We start from the raw sequence: 21,888 nt of genomic DNA, 5'->3' as shown, positions 1-21,888 counted from the left end.
TTCAGAGGTGAGTTTTACATTATGCATTTAGGGGCAGATTTATCATTGACTTTCGTCATCCTTGAGCCACGCAAGAGGGCGCAAGGGCGATGCAACTACTAAGACAGATTTATCAAGCCACTAAAGGCCACCTTGCGTAGCTCTGCCTGGCTTGATAAATCTAGAGTAGCACGAAATGCAGAGCAGATTGCTGCGTTGCATTATTCTACCCCAGGAAGGCGTTCCATGGGTGGATAGTGGATTTTCCCATGCATCCACCCTTTGATTTTGGCGCATTCCCAGATTTACCATTATTGGTAGACCTTGGAATGCGTCAAAATGCTACACCTCGCCAGGTGAAGCTTAACGAGGGGAAATATACTTATTTCTCCTCGCTGTTTCCTCTTTCAATGTGTGCTGCATTCTGCCACAGAAGGATTGTTTTTGTGCAGGAAGGTGTCCCAATCCTGTCTGCACAGAAGGCACCATTGCACCATCGTGTGAGGGTGCCTGCATTGGCGCTATGCAGCACATTGTGCATTAGCGCAAGAAAAGTACAGGAATGCACTGTATAATGTTAAATATGGCATATTTCTGCCCTTTTATGCAACGCAGTGCAGCGTGGTGGTTTGCTGCGTTGCCCTGCTTGAAAGCTTGATAAATGTACCCCTTAGTCTTTACACAATGTGATACACTTGTACGTTTCAGAAATAGAGGGAGAAGTGTGCTCAAAAAGGAGTTCACATTGCAGATGTACTGATGGATATATATTTTGTTTTGTTGAAATTTCCACAGATGCCTCAGATTCCCATGTACTGTAGCAATAATAAATTCATATACGAACATGTGCATCTGGCATGCCCTTGAAGATTGTCCCAGTACTGAAGTCGCAGAGTTGATATTTAATTAATTGACCCTTCTCAGGGATAACAAATGGTACTCTACGGCTCATATATGGCATCACCTCATGAGTGTTCTGATGCAGTTCTTGCTTCAGATTCTATCACAAAACTGGTCAGATTAATTATATAAACAAGTGTACTGGTAGTCACTTAACACATAGTTTATGTTCTCTTAAACTAGTTGATTATCAATGAAGGATTCTTTTTGAAGATTCCATTTTTTATGTTCATTCTATCTAAAAGCCACACATTTGATTGTGGCTTAAAACATGCACAACAACACTGGGGATACACCAGGAAGTGTGATACCAAAATATCATTGTCAGATTATCATCAGATTGAAACATTTTGCCCAATAAATTCCTTAGAAAATGATTGCCTCTTGGAGTTAATAATAAAAAACCTGCAAGAAATGGACATTTTTGTAAATAAAATGCAGGGCACAATGTTTATGTTAGACCATATATTCTCATGTGCAGCCTTAAAGCTATACTCCTACTTACCTTTATAAAACCGATGAAGGTTTAAGAGATGAAGGTTAGAAAATGTAGAAACTGGTGAAATGAATCAACTTCACCCTAAAGATGATTTTTGGAGATGTTGGATAATGTGATGGACAGTTTTAGATTTCCGTAAAGAAGTGACAGGCTAAAAATCGCAGTTTCAATTGAAAAATTGACTGTGATTTCTTGTGGCAATTTATCCCCCAAGATTGCCGCATTTAACTTTATCTGAGCCTTAAATGGTAGCTATTTAAGCTGTCTGTGAATTGGTGATGGCTGCAAATATTTTAGGGCTTATCTCACAGCTCTTACATCTGTTTCATGGTTGGCTGATAAAATTCTTATGGCCTTTCAACATACTCATAGTGAAGGACATTGACACATGCCATTTCATCACTATGGTTTATTTTATGTATACTTGATACTACCTTGAATTTGCATATATAGTAGATTTTTACATTTATTTTGATAGCGACAAGTCGCATATATTTTATAAATACCTCATCAATTAGGCACAGTATTCGTTAGGGTGAAGTTGTGTCTAACATGTAAGTTCCAGACAGAAGGGAGGTATAGCTAGGGTTTATTATCCATGGCCCGTTCTGGGCAGTGCTCTGAAACTCAGCTGACAGTATATGTGATTAATGGCTCACGGTAATGTTTAGTTATCAAAGTCTAAACTGACAGTGTAATTTTAGTTTTAGTTGTACAGCTGCTAAGCAAAAGCTCATCAGGTGCATTTTTTGAGGATTGGGTGTGGAGGGAAAACAAAATGAATGACCCTTCCTACAAAAACCAATACTTCACTGCACTATACTTATTGTAACTCTGTATATTTTCCTTCTCCATTTCAATAAACTCAGATACATAATTTTCTGTAACAAAGAAACCTTTATTCTTGACATATATACGCATAAGTATAATGGTAAAGGGGGATGTTTGGTAGGTAAAAACACAACAGAGACTGTGGAGTGTTTGCTCGGGTATTTGTTGTGGGAGGGCAAGGGTAATAGAGTGAAAGGCTATCTTTGAATGCTACACCACCTCTCTGTATCGGTCCAACATAGAGAGAATGGTTGTATGCTTATTAGGAGTGATTCCACATTTTCAGTTGACAGCATTCACACCTTGTACAATTGTTCTCGTGCATTCTCATTGAAGCCAAGACTTCATGTCCATGCCTTCAAAAAATCAAATGGTAGCTGGGTGGTGTTTTTTCATTTATCTTTAAAACAAAGGGAGCATTTCATGAGGCACAGCAACCAGTTAGACCATTCAGTCCCAATGATGTTTTTTACTGTATGTTATTCCTTTGTCTTACTAAAAAGGGATGCTCAGAACTTTGATAATTTACCAAATAGGCAATGAATCACAATGTTATTAAAAGTCTGTTTTATAAGAGGTTTCCAGTTTATAAAGTTAGCCTTATGTTGGCTGTGGTTATGGATCAACCAAGATTTGTTGAGAAGTGGACAGGATTGTGACCTATGTATCCAAAGAGATAACATTGAGGACTAATTGACTGGAATCTGTTCTTTAATAACACTACTTAAATGCCCTCTTGTTAGAGAATTGTTTAAGTTGTGTCTAACCTCTGTAATCTTGCTAGGCGAAGCTACAACAACTTTGAATATAAATAACCCTTACTTTACCAAATTACAATAGCAAAGAAAACATTAAGGGCCAGATATATGATGCATTTTACCGGTCGCAAATGGCCCATTTCAAATTGGTGGAATGCTATTCACAAACGGGAAGAGGGCCCCAAGGTACCACTTCAACTTCATGAATTAGGGCGCCAATATTTTTTCAGAGCAGGCAGTGGTTCCACAGCTTACTGCCCACTCTAAAAAAAATCTTTTAAGTTTAATTTCTGAAATGCATCCCATTTTCCTTTAAGGAAAACGGGCTGCATTAAAAAAAAATGCTTTATTTAAAAAGCAGTCACAGACATGATGGTCTGCTGACCCCAGCAGGCCACCATCCCTCTGAGTGTCGGCCATTCTCAATGGATAGCAAATTGTGACCTGCCTCATGAATATTATTGAGGCAGGTCCCTTGTGACCCATTTAGAAATCGCAAACAGTGTCTGAGACACTGTTGTACGTCATGTTTTGTGGCTCGCATATTTTAAGTTTCTAAAAATTGCACTGTGCGAGTCGCAAACCCTGACCGTCGTATATGTGGCCCATGAATCCATTAGTTATAGAATGCAGTCAGATCAATTTCTCAGGAACTATAATTAAAATAGAACTTTTAATGATAATGAAACAAAACCTGGTCATTTTCAACAAATCCATGTTAATAATAAGTACACATTTTAAATAATAAACAGATGGAATACCTGGTTATTAAGAGTTCATTCTCCTGCTGGCATGGTGCTGTCTCAAACTTGATATTTTTGGCTTTCATGTCAATCTTGGCTGTGAATTTCATTGGAGCATTCGCACGAACCTTGGCATGAAACTCAATTCCAGCCTGGATGAGGTGAGTGTTGATACCCATGGTTGCCACAGTGTGCTTGTACACACTGAAAGAGAAATCAAAAGTACAATATGTGGTCATGATCTCACAATCAAGGCAAAATGACATTGTGGACCCACAGCAAAAGGTGGCCATTGTAGGTCTGCATTCATAGAATAGGAAACACTCATCTACCACCTATGTGGTGAGTATTTGTTAAAACAATATGTTTGACACTGGGGTTGTAGAGGATAGCCAGTAGAGTGAGGTAATATGAATCTAGTTTTAAAGTAGTGTACAAATTCATGTAGGTCCTGGCCTAAGATAATGTCAGTCATTATCACTTTATTTGGTTAATTATAACTATAACTATAATAGTACACTACAAAAATCATCATTTAAAAACACAAAAGCACAAAGACAAAATTCATTTCAAATATTCCAACACACCATAAAATATGAGAATAAAAACACACCCATCCTTATAATATAGAAAAAAGATTTGTGTGTCAATTCCTTTCACAGCTAACCGTATACACCCAGAGCATCCAATTAAGCATTCATCCCCTGATAATTTTTAATTTTTTTTAAAATATTTCATATCTTGAGGCCCCGTTTTTTCCTTTCTCTAACCGCAGCAACTAAAAAACTAACAATGTTAACAGTTTCCCATACATTGTTCAACATCTGTAAATATACTAAGGCAGGCCTTATCTGCACAAAACCCTTACTCTTTAAAAATCGGTACTAAAAAACATTTACAGATATGCAGATAGTAGTCGCAATTAATTATAAAGTGCAAAGTGTCTTGGGTAGAAAAATTATCACAGGAGCAACGACCCAAATCTTCCGCTCTTCGCCACCCCTGCGGTTCTGCCAGTAAAAAATGCAAATAATTAAATCTAAACCTTATTAAAAGAAAGCGGTGGTATGGCTTTGTTACTTATTTTAAATAAGGTTCTACTGCTGGGTTTGTTTTCAGGAGTGAATGGGCTTGTACCGTAGGTTTCATCTACTCTCTGGTCTCTCTTTCAGCTTGTATCATGCATAAGAAGTGTTTCTTGACCCAAGATAGATCCTTCTTTGATAGCTTATTTGGTGAATCAAACAGCTCTGGACGCCCTAATTTCAATATTAACTTCTTAATATAACATAACCAGGAGTACTCTATCCAGAGATAAACAGTCCCGAACAATCTCATGGTTCATCTCTAAATCGAGATCAGTCCAGATCATCATCCATTTGAGTAACAGGCCATACCAATCAGATCTGACACAAAACCAATATCCAATTCCTGATGGATAATATAAGAAGGTATTCTCTACTATTTGGAGGTCCTCTGCCTCCTTACAGCCCCATATATCAGTTCCATAATTAGTGATAGCAATACATTTTGCTCTATATATATTTAACTTGACTTGAACCGGCTTAGCCCCTAACCTGCGTGCTAAATCAAGAACCACTACTGTTGATCTTACCAAAGCGTTTCCTTTTGCTTTCTTTTGCGGTGCCCATGTGCCCTTTTCATCAAACAAGACCCCTAAGTGTGGAAAAGTGGTCACCTAGATATTTTGCTTCCTTTACAATAATGCGTTTTTAATTTTTGGGGTCAGGAGCCCATAATCATGGTGTGAGGTTTAGTCAAATTAACACTTACATGCAGTGAGATCATAAAATCTGCAAAGGAACTTAGGAAACAGGAGCCCAATCGCTGTGCCCGCTAATAGAACTGCATCATCTGCATATAAAAGTGCTGGGATTAACCGCTCTCCCACTCAAGGGAAATATTTACAGGCTATACACAAAGCGGAGTCTAGATTATTAATATATAAAGTAAACAATAAGATAATGTGTTCTGCCACAGTAGATCGAGAAAAAGGGAAAGGTAGACCCACATTTAGGAATATTATGCTGGCTAAATATTCTTGGATCATTAGCCTGGGTAGCAATAGACCAACAATGTTTTACTTCTGAGATCCTTCAAGTTAAAGGCACTTGGAGAAAAGGATAAACATATGCTAGGGGCCTAATTTAGAGTGTGGTGGATGGGTTACTCCTTCACCACCACGCTTCTTACAAGTGTGTTATATCCACCGCATTTGAATTAAGGTGGATGGGATATCAGTCACATGTGTAACACATTAAAGCATCTGCCAAACTCTAAATCAGACCCTAAGTCATACTTAGGGTCTGATTGAAGATTTTAGATGATTGAAATCAAAGTCTATCTGTCTATCTGTCCTCTGATTGTCATAAATGAATAATTTCCTTAATAGAGTAACTTTAGCACACCTCACACAGTGAATGTGGGCAACTTTCTCCAAAATGTGTAGTGGGACATTCCGAAGTCTGTAAAATATGTGACAAACAGATGACTTTGTATACTTTGATACTGCACAACAATGTGCATTCTGCTTGTTTTTTGAACCAATAAAAAGTGCAGCCATGCCATTTAGATGAGACAAATGTGTAACATTTCTTATGTCAGAAATCAGTCTTAAACCATCACCTAAAACTATTTATAGCATTTGGTTACTTTGAAACTAATTTGTAACAAGTAAAGTACCATCACAGAATTATGTTCTTAGAGTACTTTACAATAAAGAACAGATATTGTAATTCACAGTGGGGATTTCATGCACAATGGAAGAGCAGTGTAGTATAGTCACATAAATCCAACTCACAATTAAACAAGTGGAAACCAAGTACACAGAATAGTACAGAATAGACCTTAAAAGCGAGAATTGTAAAATTGTGTTTCAGGTACTGCAGTACTATTTTGCTGTCAGTAAGATTCACTCCCTCTCTGCATTCCACTCTCATTTCAGGACAAACTCAGGACATTCCCAGATACTCCATTACCAAGCCCACCACTCAATCTACAGGCTCTTTACCTGCACCAATATTTTCAAGCATTAAATTACTCCTCTTCCCCATTTCTTGCAACTCTGCCATTTGCCTTGACATATCACCTCTCATACCTTTTTTGGATAATCAATTTTATTGGGTTTTTAGTACAATCACTACCAATAAGATAAAAAACAGGCAAGATTCCTTTTACAAACATCAGTGCTAGGCATCAGGAAACGATCGGCATTTCTATGTCCAATCCACAGCATTCCCACAATTTACACCTGATCTTGGTGTGTTTTTGTGTACATCCCTTCGCTACATAGATGGGGGTCGCTTGTTGGGTGCACCAGCCCAACCCTTTACGCCACATGTCCAGTGCAGATGGATGTGGGTACTTCCATAATGGGCTAAATCTCTTTTTGCTACTAAAGTGGCTATGCCCATCATCTTTTCATTTTCTCTGGTGTCACTCAGATCATCCATCACTCTTAGTAAAGCACTCTTTCATGTAATGGTAGTATGATATTCTAGGATTCGGAACATGGTATTGCTCACCCTTCTCCAACAATGAGCAATAAGGATCCACACAGCCTAGTCATGTGATCAAAATCTGTGCCAGTTTGGCTAAAGGGGGGCAGGCAGAGGTTGGTGTCTGACCCACTACCCCGCATGAGCGTTGCGGCATGAGGTATGTGTTGTGAATGTATTTCATTTGTGTCATCTGGAGCTGGGAAGAGATCCATAATTAATGGTGTGGCATGCAGACATTGTACCAATCTATGTCTTCAAGAAGGCCCACCCAACAATGCTAACTGCATCAAAGGACAGTTACCTCAGGAGGTTAGGAGCATTGAGTAATAAGGTTCTGTATATAATGGGAAAACCCTTTCTTGCCAAGAGCCCCCATCAGGAGATTGGCCTCTAGTTTGCCATGCTCAGGTTGACCCATTAACTCAGTTTTGCATTTTGTCTGTGTCAGAGCTAGAGGTCTTTATGTAACTGGGTTTTTGACAGCTTGAATTGTGTCTGTACTTCCTGAAAGGAGATTAGTTATGTACCCAAGTGTAAATATCCTGATACTGCCCATTTGGTGAACCTCTCCAAGTGTGAGCTTTGCCGGATGAGGCACTCCTGCCACAGGGCAGTCTGGAGGGTGGTCTACTCGACCATTCTGCGGAGTGTAATATCACTCTCCAGGTAAGAAACACCAGTTGTGGTATGTCAAGGAGGGTTTGGGGTATTGGGTACCCATATAGCAGTCCCATCACCTTATCCAGACCCAGTATGGAGAGTTCTGAGTGGTATGATGGGTTGTTCAAGCGCTTGCACATCCAGTCATTGATCACTAGTAGGTGGGTGACTGGGTTTTAAAGTTATATGTCAGCCATCCTAATTAATTGGTCAAATGTTGAGAGCCAACATTTGGCCATGGACATGCAGGGGGCCCATATGTTGGAACAAATATATGCGGCCAGTTTCATGAATTAGCTGTTGGGAATCTTTAAAGGGAAGTTTTGAAGTGTGTAGAGGAAATGAGAGAGGATCATTATTTTAAATAGGGCAATAGATTTTAGTATATTGAGTGAAAAGAAGCTCAGCATATTAGGTCTGTTTTCATGTTGGTGGCTAAAGGGCTGAGGAGTAGGCTGCATGTGAGGTTCAGTTTCAACAGCCAGCATAACCTTGTTGGTAAGAACTGTATACTATAAATAACTTTTTCATGGCATGGACTGCAACTATTTATCCATTATTCTTTTAATTTACCTGCCTTATTCAATCGCTTTTGTTGTACCTTCCTTATTCCCTTAGAGTACGCTTTCATAGTTCCCAAGGGAAAAAGAAAGATACTTTTAAGAGGTTTTTCGTTTGCATCAATGGCATCCACTGAACCTATGTTTGTGGTAGCTTTGGTATAGCATGCATCAAATGCCTGTCGCCACTCACTCATCAGTCTGCCCTAGTGGCCCCACTTTCACTCAACTGGCTAGGTATACTATGCTAATATAACACTCTGCCTCTTTAAAACATTTCACAAATTAGCACATTAGCACTGCTTACTGTCTAAAAAATTTCCATTGCCCAACACCCACAGTTGTAGAGATTATTGTTCAGGTAGTTGATAAATAAAGGTAGTACCAACTTAATTTTCTATACCCTTTTCTCTGCTTGTCCATTTCAGCACAATGAGAAATTGATAATATCCCTCAGCTATCATCAGTATCGCTCCTAATATACCTGAGCTATCATCAGTACCATTGGTTTTAATATTATAAGACAAATGTTGTAAATCTCTTCAAATATGCACAGTTTATACAAATCAGAGGAAAGTGGGATACAGAGATAGTATGTTTCTAGTTTCAGAAGTCTTTTGCCATTTCACTAGGCCTATTAAATGCTTTTTTATAAGACCCTGTGAGTTTGGAAAGCAGTTTGAAAGAGCTTTTGTGCGGGTATGGGATATACTGGCACACATGCCAAATGTATAATATTTACAGCTTGTGGAACATTACCTTGAACACATCCCTGTCTTTCTTGTAATCTTGAACAGGTGGGGCTTGTGTTTTCTTCTGTGCTCATGAGTTTTGTAGGTTCTCATACCAAAAATACCTTTCAAAATTCTCCTTAAAATTCCCTCTTGTTTAATAAATGTAATGCGCAGCTGATAAAGTGTTGTGTCGAACGTAGAAAAGATGTAGGGTTGAACCACTCTTTTTCTAAGTGACACACACTCTATTAAGTCATCTAGTATCAACCAGTGCTTCCTTTATCGAACATTGCCTCTCCTACTTTTTACTGAGTACAAAAATTAAACAATAAATGTTTTTCTCTACTTTCAATTATGCCAGTTACATCTTAATGTTCTATGAATCATGTTTCTTCACTTTAAATTCCTCTCATTAAAACAAATAGCTGTATTTTTCTGTTATAAATATGCTACCTTGACTAAAGCTCACTGGGAACAAGATGCCTGCTGTTTGTAAATATGACACTTGTAAATGGGATTACATTTAAATGATGAGTTTTATGGGATCCCTATAAACATATAGTTAAGTATTTAGTTCAATTTCCCCCCATTTTGAAGTGTCATATTTGCACACAGCAGGCATCTTACTCCCAGTGACTGGTAGACACATATTTATAACTGTAAAATACAGGCATTATTTTAAGTGCAGAAAAATGTTACATATCATGAACATTTTTTCAGAGCATTTTCTCCCATTTAAAAAAAATAGTTAAATGTTTGTTTTATAAATGTAACAATGCCATATATGATGAAAGGCATTCCAGTGCTTCAAGTACAAACGATATAGGTTCTCACTGTCACCATACACATTTTTCCCATTCACACGTACATATGTTCATACATGCCAAAAGACCACACTCTCACTGACACATATGGTAGTCCTGTCATGGTGCCCCTAGTCAAAGTATTTGGTTGAAACCAAAGTATCAGGTTCTATGGACATTAGGCTTAAAGTCGATGGAGCTGGCCGTGATGGTGTCTGGCAACAATGCGTGAGTTGCTTAGCTTTCAGTAGCTCATGATGAATTTCACAGATCAGAAGAAGCTCTCACTACTGAAAAGGTTTGAGACCCCTGACCTAGACACACCTGGCTAGTATTTGGAGTCTAACTGTTATATCTGACTTTTTATTATTTAAAAACAAATTGCTAGGATTATGGCACTTTTTTCAAATGTAGTTGGGGAAGTTCAGAAAACAGTCACCCTGGAGATGAAGAATTATCACTTTTCCCTCTTAAATTTCTGTCAGTCTTCATTGGATAATATATAGTTATTTTACCTTGGAGCTACATCAGCGTGAACCTGGATGTTAGACTCAAGAAGCTGAGCAAGGCTGAAATCCGAGGATGGAGAGGGTGACACTTTAACATCAGCTGTAAAAGAAAGATTAGTATTGAAACAGAAATAAAAAAACATTCAAAGCAGGCACATATCTCTGTGCATCACTAGTTCAATAACAGACTGTTGTTCTCAACACTCTTTCTTGATATAGGTATTCAATAACTTATTATTAGAAACGTACTGTTAACAGCAGCATTCGCTACAGCAGCAGAATATATGCTCAATTCCATGGGCAGACCAACACAGGTGGGAACGATCTGTCGAACCTCAGCTGCCAACACCGGCTGGGCATATTGCCCAGCAACACCATTAAGAAGTTTGTTGATAACGGTCTTCACCATACTGTGCCTTGCTGCTGGTTCATTGAGAGCCTGTGGTAAATGAAATAAACCAAAAAATCGTTGAATGAGAGGTACTGCTGCTGTAGAGCGCTATGAGAATGCATAATTGAGCTGTGGTTACCTTAATGGCAGTCTGAATAAATTCCTTGTTAATGTCAAGGAAGGCCAACTCCTGGCCAAACAGTTTGATGTAAGTCGAGATTAATGGGGCGTCTGCAGGCAGTGCCTTAAAGCCCAGCAGCTGTGGAAACAGAGAACACAAGTTGTAAGAAATAGAAACTGCTTTATAAAATCAAATTGCTTTATAAAACTAAGTTCACAAAGTAATTTGTGTATGATGTAAAGCTCTTGAAGGTGGGTCCCATTTGGGTTGGCATTTCATAGGCCTCTGCCAGTAACAGGTTCCAGCATTGACTCTGCTGGGCCCCCCATTTTAATTTACTAGCCAGTAGAAGAGGTGTACAGAATCAGTGTGCACCTGGGATTCCGGCAACATGTTGAAAACTATGAGGAAGTGACACCCTCAGCTGCTTCTTTCAGGATATTTGCTTGAGGAGCCTCTGTCTTTGCTGCAACAAGAGAGACCTGTTATCTCCCTGAGAGAGAGTGCTATAGGTTCTCAGACTAGCTATCCAATATTTGCTGATTGATATAGTCTTCCCAGGGAGAAGTTGGGTCTCTGGATGCCGCTACATTAGAAAGGGTTTTTAGGTTACTTATTGCAGTCCCTTAAATGATCTAATATAATTGTCCTATGTGCAATGTGATCTTTTGTTGTGGAATCTGTCACCGCAGAAGTCACACATTAAATAACTGGGTTGCAAGATCACCTATGTTTGAACTGTCTCCCCTCTATTGCCTGAGAATCCTTCTACAAGTTTATGTAATGGAAACTATGGAAACCATTTAGAGTCTGGCAGAACAATCATCCTACTATAATCCAGCAGTGCTCCTGTGCCACAAAAAGTGAAGTTGCTCCATTTTATTTAGGTAGAGTTTCTGACCCTAGAACCTCAGCAGGCTCTGGCAAGGGAGACTCCTGATCCGGTCACCCACCTCCCACACCCACATTCAACACCCTTTGTATGGTGATAACAGAGGGATAGACTAAGTACAAGCCACCTGGTCAATCAATCAATCAATCAATCAAGATTTTGTAAAGAACACTACTCACCTGTTAGGGTCTCAAAGCGCTGAATACTCTACCATAGAGTACATATACCTTGCATGCCAAGGCCATTGATTTGCTATTGCCCTAATTTAGGGGCTTGTTTCAACAAATTATGCTGACTGGTTAATGATGCATGGTGGTTGGTTGGCAGTTAAGCTCATATCATGTTAGCAGAAGCACTTTCATCAATATGCGGTTCACCAACAAGACAGAAATCTCTAACTCTGATGGTTGGTGCTCTGCCTGGGAGGTACAAACAAGGACCTCAGGTGCAAAATGAGCTCTAAATTATCTAGATTATGTGTAACTGTCTTAACCTCAGATGGGGCATAGTAATTGCACCTACATATTTTGTTCATATTGCAACGTTGTAAAATGAAGTGACCCAGTCCATTCAATGCCTAGCACATGCTAGTCACACCAAATGACGTTTCAGGCACAGAGCAAGAACTGCCTTTTCTAAAAGGCTTGTTATCATTAGACAAACCCATTCCAGAATCCTTGTTCTGTTTTTATCCACTATTATTTTAAATATGGTTTGTGCTTTGAGTTGGTCTCACTAATGTAACTTGTCAGAAAATGAGTGAATGGTATATAAAAAAGGAGATGCATATCTATGAAAGATTGATTTAATATACATTGTTAGGATAAATTTTAGTTTTATTGGAAATTGTTAAATGAAATTGTAGTGTTTTTGAACAGAAGGCGAAAGAGGTTCGCGTTTTTGTAAAATCTTCTGATTTCTGGCATATGCAGCAAATCCTGACAGCATTAACACGTCCGCAGCCAGCAATAACCCGCCTGGGGTACATGTCCATCTGACTGAAATCAGTGGGCTTTATATTGCCGCTCACCTCTAAATCAGAACCAACATTAATTGGGCAATTTTAGCAAAAGAAACTGTGAAAGCATTACTCTTGTGAGATTCAATAACTACCTGAAATTGTTAATGTTATAATTAGTGCACATAGTGTGAACTTGTGAGAAGCATTTGCTGGGAGTCTGTTCTATGTTTGAAATGCACTTACCGACTAAAGTAGACATGGATGTGCCATGGTATTTATGGAAATCTTGCCATTAAATAATAAATGTAACAAATATGAATGAATGCCTTACCGTTTTTACAATCTGCTGGATTTTCTTGCGCATTGGATATTCAGCAAATGGAATATTCTGTTTCCTGAGAGTTTGTTCCAGACCTTCTGCTCGGACAGCAATCTAGTAACAAATAATCAATTGTTAGTTTCTATATGAAGGGAGTGATGTATCAATTAGGAACATGTTGAGCCCTGATTTGGTATATATAAAGAATGCAATAATTATTCCCTTAAAGCGACATGCGCAGAGGAGGAGGCATGTGCTTGTAATTTTGAGTTTAAAAAGTAATGCCTTTAGTTTACAAGGTTCCTCCTATCTCCTGATACTCTGATACACACTTTTAACTATATCTGCCTTTGGTTCAGTTAAAACGATAATCCATCCATTCTTTATTTACTGGTCTAGAAGTCTGTTTTTTTACCAGGACAGTCTAACAGTCTTTACCTCTAGAATATCAGCCTCTGCACCAGTTATGTACCCTCGGGTTTTGGCAAGCAGGAACACCGGGAACATTGTGTTAGCGCTGTTCATGAACAAGACATCTGCAGTTGCTCCAGCCATAAGTGCATCTATAGTGAAAGAATAAAGACATGTTCTTTTAAAAAAATGACATAGATGGTGCATCTTCCTGCTGCTTTATTGTCACAATCTGATACGGTCATGACATCTCAAGATGCTGTCCAAGATACCACGTTTTCAGGACACTTGCACTTAATAATAACACTTCACGCCATCAGGGTACAATGCATTGAACTTACATTATGCAAAGAATTCAGAGAAAATGCTGTCAGAATATATATGATCAGAAAGACCATATGTCACTTCTATATACCACCTAAAGATGCTGATCATCAATGTTGATGTAGAGGAAAGTGTTATTGGTCAACTGAGGCACACATCACTGAGTGGTGTCTCAATCTGATCCAATGGCATTCAAGGATTTCCACCTTAGCACTGTGTGCAAGTAGGTGAACCCCTTAATGATTGACTGTCACTGTCTAGGAATTGTTTATCCTACACATTTTTGTTTGAATGGCTCCTTTCTGTCACCATCAAATATCAAGGAGTCCCCAAACACTACTTTGAATATCTGTTCTAAAGCAAGGAGTTTACATACTTTCAATTTGGGTTACTCCAGATTTTCATATCAGAGATCCTTGTAGTACTCCTGGCATCAACAGGAAACTGTTTACAGCCTGTCCATGTGTAAGTTAGGTATATACCGGAAAATGTGCATTTTGTTCAACTGTGTCTGTGTCAGAGCATTGATAATTGTACTAAAGGCAATCATGACAGTGAATGAAGGTTTGAAATTTTCTATAATATGCAAAATATCATCTGTCTGTAAAAATGTGGAAGACTTTTGACATTTGGAGAAAGAATACTTATAAAATCAGGATTTAATTACATTGCTCTTATATGAACACTTGAACACTATTACTTGACTGTAGACATAGCTCTGTAGCACTCCACCGGTCAGCTATATATATTTTGTATGAGCTATGTCAAATCTGGTATAGTTTGGGTAAGTTGAAGACAGACCCTCAAAACAAATCAAAAAGTGCTCAAGTATTTTCTGTGCATGTTATGTACTTACATTGGAATGAACCGAAGTGTAAAGCTTTGCTGTAACGATAGCTCATTCTGTCGAGTATGGGGTTCAACATCTTTACAGCAACACTGGAAGCAGCAGCCCTAAAAGAAATGATGTTAACTCAAATCATTGAGGTCTTGTTAAATATGAGCTGGCATATATGATCACATTTTATTATATGCTTTTATCCATAACATAACTTCTACTTTGATGCTTACACTTGATGGAGTGATGGGACATTGTTTCTGGACAAAGCCTTCATCTGTGAATAGACAAAACTTGCGAGTTGCAGGTTCACTTTGCTCTCCTTTGATGCAATGTTGGCTATGGTTGTTACTAAGGCGAGACCAGGCTTGGTTTCAAATAGAACCACGGAGGCCATCATCCGGACTTCGGTACGAACCCGGCGGTCCATGAAGATCTGTAGAAGAATTTCCTGAACCTACAGAGAGAAACATAATATATGTACTTAAATAGCTAGTGTAAAAACACATCAACAGAATCCATTGATGCACATTTACCTTTGTGAAAAATGGATGTATTAGCATTGATATATAGCTTGATACCCAAAAGACACTGTGGGGTATGTAGTTACTAAAGAGGCACCTTCCTGCCTAGATATTTCTCCATCTGTCTAAGATGATATCAGGATGGCTGACATGCAACAATCAAAAATTGTCCAACCTTTAAAAACCATCTATCTTTACCGCAACTACAACAACAGAATCACCAGATGCTATGGATGTTCAACTACTATTCAACAGATTTAGATGACATTTTCAATGTACTCCATAAGAAGCACCAAATTGTGATTCAAAATTCTATTTCTAAAATGTGCAAGTGATAAGATGTGTCAGAGTATCAGTGAAGTAGACGCACTCTATACAAGATGTGTCCTCCAACAGCAGATTTACCATTCTCAGGGAGTGAACCTGTAGATCTGTTTATGTGCCTGAACCTGTAAATCTCTTGCTATGAGAAGCAGTATGTTACCTTGAAATAATTTATGTTACTGTAAAACACAGTTTGTTCCCTCTAATTTCATATTTTGGTCTTTCTTACAAATCTTATTTTTAGTAAAGGTGATCTTTGTGTAAAAAGGTCATAAAGCCTGTATGCGAAACTGTCAGGTATTTGAAAGACTATTTTCACATACAAAAGTGTAAGTTATATCAAGATAAGGATGAGGATTTTCTTAAATTCAGAGACTCCATATATGTAGGATTAGGAAAACAAGAGCCTGTGAGAAAATGTATGTAAATCAGAAAGTTCAGTCGGTAATTACCATGTTTTCCCTGACACATAATCATGTTTCTGCCCCCATCGATATTCGCATATGCATCAGAGGTATTTTTCCTGTACTATGTTTGCAATTATTGATGAAATATTGAAGTAAGGGAAACATTGGGAATTCTGGTGTTACTTTACTAGATGTCTGTTCTTATTTAATTATTTAATTACAGATTTTTAATGAAAGAGTGTTAATCACTACTGAAGAAAAGAGCAAAAATGTATAAGAAATAAACACAAAAATGTCATTTAGAATTAATTACTTCTTGTGTGTCTCTACAATGGTGAAAAGCCTATTACAAAATAAGCTGCTGTCTGTCAATTTTTGTCAGAGGTGAATCACACTCTATTGTATTATATTGGATCTCCAGTGAATTACACGTAGGAGCCATCTGATTCTGACAAGAGACGTCTGTAGTCCTCAGGTTTTGTTTGTGATATTTTATATCAGAAAACATCACCAAAGTAAAAATTTCCCGCTTCTTGGAGTCTTCCAGAAACCCTGACTGAGAAAATGACAGTATTTGTAAACACCCATCCAGTGGACTATCTGAGTATATTAAATGACATCAATAATAAATAAATGTATACTTCAACTTATACTATGTTTAACATATGTGATCTATTTTCTTTTTGTTGTGTTGCTTTAAAAGAAGGCATACCTAATGTAAAATTACTACAAATGTGCCTGAACAATAAACATATTTTTCAGTAGAATCGTTATACTCATACTGATAAGTATGGTGTGCACATAGAATGCCACTACATTGGAACTACACAAACCTTCCATGGAAAGGTAAATTGAATGTTCTTGCTTCGGGAATACAGTAGATCAGAGAATGTTTCGTTGGCTAATTAGCAATGGTTTATGTTAAATCTGAGATATATTCATGCCACTCTGTAAGTGGGAAATTTACTGACACCAGAATGTGATATAGGAAAATTTTACGAAAACGTCCAGAGATAAAATTAGGGCACACAAGCACGTATGAAGGCACACACACTCAGATGCCCTATCTAGTATGATTATATTTGAACAACATTTGGAAACACATCTTTGAAAGACAGCGCCACTTGTGCATGAAGTGTAGCCAAGATATGAAGTAAAGTTGGCCCTTTAATGACCCAACAGACCACAATCAGTGCACATAGCCACAAATAACAACATTAATCATTGTATTTTGTGTAAAGATGAAGCTTCTGAGCTGTTCTAGGTTTTTTATGGTGCTAGTATGTAGGCAAACCAACCCAGTGAAAGGGATATTCAATCAAACATTGTGCTTAGGGTAAATTGGACAATTATTCTTTTGAAGCTGGTATGCATCTTTGAATGATGGTTGCTTTCATGAATCTTGCTCCTTCTCTCTTACCCTTCTCGGATCCTCCTTTGCAATGTTTCTCAAAGCCATCACTGCATCAGTCTGGATCCTAACAGGGAGCTGATAAGCACTGGAGGCAAATCCTGGCAGGAACTTCTGGATCCGCTTGATACTGGCTGGCTGGCCTGCATTTCCAAGAGCCTTCAGAGCCAGTGCCATGTCCTCTTCATGGGCATTGTTGGACGCCTCAGCTGCCAAGTCATGGAGGGGCTGCGAAAGAAACACATCTAATGCTCATTATTTTGCCTCTCTTTCAATGTCATGCTCTCTTGCCAAATCTTCATTTGTACATTCTTTTATATATTAATTCCATAAAGATTGATAGAAGGATATATGTCAATAACATAGCTGTTTTCCACCCAGACATGATGTTTTAGACAATGAAAGTGAAGCTTGCGATATCAATGATGTAACTTCTCAATCCGATGTGAAAAACACATTCTACTGACATGTATTTATTCATCCACCATTTTATATCATGTAAGCTCCCCCATAAAAATCACCCAATATATTCCATAAATGAGCAATGCAGAGGAAGTAGAGTCCTTCTCACAATAGTCTTCAAGAGCACTAAACAGAAGGCGTTACTATTAGCTAATTCAATTGTTCTCAATTTGCCAACCTCTGAAAAATGGAAAGCTGATTTGGCCTTTTTGGCCTTTTTGAGATTTGTACTAAGATCTCCAGATTGCTCTCAGAATTCAGCGGTGAGCATTTACCTCACTGAGTTGCCAAACTGCATCCTTTAAACTAGTGGTTAATAACCTTTTGACTTCTGTGGGCCAACACCTAATCATTACTGGAATCCGGGGACCCCCAATGAGTCATTATTGGAAACCAGTGACTCCAGCCTAACCATTTGAGATGATTTGAACCGCAAAACAATACACAAAAAATACAGAAACAAGCCCTTATCAAACACATTTGATGCACTTGCTCGGCTCCCATGAATCAATATGAAGATACTAACTTAATTTGTAGCCTTCTATATCAAATTCCTCCACATTTTTTGTCATGTTTACACTTTGTTTCTTTATTTATATACACTTAAATATTCTATTTATTATTTAATTTTCTAAGTAGTTGTAGAACCCGCCCCGAGGAGTCCATAGACCACAGGTTAAGCTAAGAACCAGTGCTTTAAACTATGTGATAGATTTAAATACCCAGCATGTTGCCACCTTCTCTAAAGACCTCTGAGTCTTACATTCTACCCTTTCCCAGAATCCCAGAGTGCCATAGCAGTGAATAAGTGGGTTTCAAACTGTGCGTTCAATAAAAGGGCTCTCCACAAAAGCCACCAACAACACCTACACCTGCATGTAGGGAACCTAAGTTAATACTGCTCTACATAAACTATAATTATCCATTAAAGATTTTGATTTTTACCACAAATTAAAAGGAAAAAAGTAATCTGTCATAAAGACACCCATGTTCCACATGGTACATTTATCTGAGGGTGTGCAAATAGAGTTAGGAACTGTTTTAGTATTGGTGCTTATTAGGAGATGAGGACATAACATGCTTATTTCTGGATTTGATTCAGCACTTTCTACTGGTGCCTACCAGGTGGTACGAATGGACACAAAATGGTCAATACTGAAAAGTTACTCACGGATAGAGCTTCCTCAGGACAGGAAGAGTGTGCACCACAGTACTTGTTCACCATGGACCCGTATGCCAGGATCGCTGCCTTGTAGACAACAGGGGATTTCTGATGTTGCGCCACTTTCAGTAAATCCTGCAGGGTTAGGGACAGAGGTAAACCATTGGCATGTAGATCATGTTTATTTTATACACCACTCATGTTATGGATATTTTCATATTTTTGCAATTATGTAAAATGTGGTTCAAAATAAGAGATGGCAAACACATTGCAAAAGCTAACATCATCTAGTTATATTATATAGGGCTGCACTCTAGAGAACAACCTTTTAACAACTGATTTTCCAAGAGGGGACTTGGTTAACATGACATTTTGTACTCCTTGTGGAACCTCATACACTGGTAGAATAGAGGCTAGGCAGCTAAGAATATATTGGTGAATTGGTGAGCCCAATTAATTATAGGTGTGTATTAGCAACGACAAGGTGGTTTTAAAAGCCATTGGTGGCATGGAGTTATGGACAGAGCAGTTCTAATACAATTCCTGTTTAGGAAATGAAAATTATAATTTGCATCCTAAGTGAGACATTTTTTACAAACTGCCTCTAGCAGCAAACTGATGGATGGGATGCTAGAATTCATTTTAGTACTGAAGATCACTTGGGTCTGCATTCCAGTCATTGTTTTTTACCCAACATCTAGCAGACATCAGTCAAATGAAAATCCATCATTAGCCTGTTCCAGTGGGAACAGTGCAGCCCAAACTGCCAGACAGGCCATCAAGGAGAGAAGCAACCCCGCACCAGCTGATGTGGCATAGTGTCGGAAAAAATGGTTTGGGTTGCTTGTGTTCTCATTCAGATGGGATGTGGCCTGGAAATTCAAGCTGGACGATTCCTTCTGAAGCAGGACCAAAGCTGACTTGCATAAGGCTGGTCTCTGTCTGAAGTGACATTGAAGGTAAGACATGGGGACTGGAATACAACTCTAGTGCTCATCAGTGGCTGAGGCTTTTTGCAAGCATTCCACACATCACATTAATGGTTTCCTGTGCTCATTGTGACAGAGGATTGAAGCAATTCATTATTGAGAAGGTGTAAAAAGGGCAATCAATTGTGTTCAAATTCAGACCAGGCATTAGGTTGGTATTTATTGTTCCTACTGGAACAGGACCAAGGCTGATTTGTACATCTGAAGTGTCATAGTGGGATTAAAATCTTGAACTGGAATGCAGCCTGAGTGATTGGTAGTTGCTGAAACTTTTTCCAAGGACTCCAACCGTTATCTTTGGGGTTTTTTCAGTGTTACAAATTGGGCACTAAAATAGTTAATCTTCAGACTGGGATTAAGTGAATGATTACAAAGATAAATCAGATTTTTAACACTCCATTTCAAATGGCCCCACAGTTTATCCTGCTAGTATGCCTTGTCCCAAACTACAAATCATTCTCCTCTTGACCAAGAAATCAGAAGAGCCAGGCTCTCCTCACAGACAATCAAAGTTTAGCAGCCCATTGGGGAAGGGTAGTCACATGAACCACAGAGGGTGGGTAAATTAACTTACCCTTGTGATTGAAAATATAGCTTTAGTTGTGGGTGACTCAGGAAGTAAATTTGAAACCAACTGTGGATGAGTACCCCTAGATAATCATGTGTCCTGACTATTGTTCCAGTGTTTATGCAGTAAATAGGATCCAAGTCAATGGTACTGATTACAATAATGTTGTAGTTTGCTTTGTACTTCAGCAGAGGTATCCTTACAGTAACACTGATTTGATGGTATTGCATATATGTTGACCCAGGCCCCAGTTCGGGGAGCCATTAAGTGAGGGCGTTTGGGTGTTTTATCACCCATTTATCTTAAGTGATACAACATTGTCCTCCTCATATGATTTATGCAGAACATGTCCTTGTAATGAAATAACAAACATCTGAGCTGACTCACTTGAGCGACTTGTAAGGTCTGGTGATCTGCTTTAGTGAACTGGACAGCTAGGGTTACAGCCTGGGCTGCCTCCCTGGGGCTCAGCTCCTCATTGTGAATCTTCTGCTTGATAACCTTCAGTGCATCAATGGTTCCCACTGCTGGGATGGCATTCAGCAGCCAGCGTCTGCATATAACATACATATCCCATTAGTTAAACAGAAGCAATCCCAGTATTATAAGTCATTACTGTGACATTATGATAACTAATCACCTGTACTGAGGTCTTTCTGCAAACTGCTTCCATATGGCTTGGATATTTTCGTAGTTTGCAGCACGAAGAATCTGGGCAAGCTGTAAGAATTTGGCAGGAGCATCGGCATGTAACTGTTGTTGATTATTTTGCACTAAATGCTGCAGCGTTTCTGCGACCTGTACCAAAAACGAAAATCGATGGAATTCATTTAAAAAAAAAAAAAGAAAATATTCAGGAAAAAGAGAATGAAACATAATGGACAATATCTCCCAAAAAGCAAGATTCAAATTCCTAAATTAGTTATTACTGTCTGTAAGGGCATTGGTCCATGTTGCATTAGTTGATGGGTAAGTTATGGTTTCCTAGAATTGTCCAGAGAGGGATGCTCTAGAGGTGCAGCGTGCATCAGTGTGACAAACAACAGATGACATTTATCATTAATAAAAACAGAGGCAAAAACAGAAGGCATAAAACCTTCAGTGTAATAACAGAATCATTGTATGGCTCCTATTGCATAACTTTTATACCAGTACTAACTACACTCTGACACATCTTGAGGGCTGGTTGGTGCTAGCGAAATCTTTTTAAAAAGTAATAAATGAGAGATTTTTTTCCCAAGTATATCCGTGAATTGTTTCCCAAATGTAAGCACAGCCTGTGCCATA

The 21,888-nt window shown here is 38.5% G+C and overlaps 1 protein-coding gene across 1 annotated transcript in view; it reads right to left on the bottom strand.

The window, feature by feature from the left end:
• The window catches only part of LOC146834626 (vitellogenin-A2-like), a 46,456-nt gene that overhangs the window by 17,890 nt on the left and 6,678 nt on the right, over positions 1-21,888 (bottom strand). The window contains exons 8-19 of the mRNA XM_085602099.1: positions 21,242-21,399; positions 20,989-21,154; positions 19,054-19,179; positions 17,430-17,648; positions 14,988-15,211; positions 14,773-14,870; positions 13,620-13,744; positions 13,194-13,295; positions 11,028-11,147; positions 10,747-10,936; positions 10,504-10,597; positions 3,729-3,914 (exon numbers count right to left, since the gene is read on the bottom strand). Of these exons, the coding sequence (XP_085458225.1) occupies positions 3,729-3,914; positions 10,504-10,597; positions 10,747-10,936; positions 11,028-11,147; positions 13,194-13,295; positions 13,620-13,744; positions 14,773-14,870; positions 14,988-15,211; positions 17,430-17,648; positions 19,054-19,179; positions 20,989-21,154; positions 21,242-21,399 (1,808 nt within the window). The remainder of the gene's footprint in view (positions 1-3,728; positions 3,915-10,503; positions 10,598-10,746; positions 10,937-11,027; positions 11,148-13,193; positions 13,296-13,619; positions 13,745-14,772; positions 14,871-14,987; positions 15,212-17,429; positions 17,649-19,053; positions 19,180-20,988; positions 21,155-21,241; positions 21,400-21,888) is intronic.

Source organism: Triturus cristatus, chromosome 4_2 (genome assembly GCF_964204655.1).
Source record: "Triturus cristatus chromosome 4_2, aTriCri1.1, whole genome shotgun sequence".
Taxonomy (NCBI): Eukaryota; Metazoa; Chordata; class Amphibia; order Caudata; family Salamandridae; genus Triturus; species Triturus cristatus.
The sequence above is the reverse complement of the archived record's forward strand: the minus strand, read 5'-3'. Positions and strand labels throughout refer to the sequence as shown.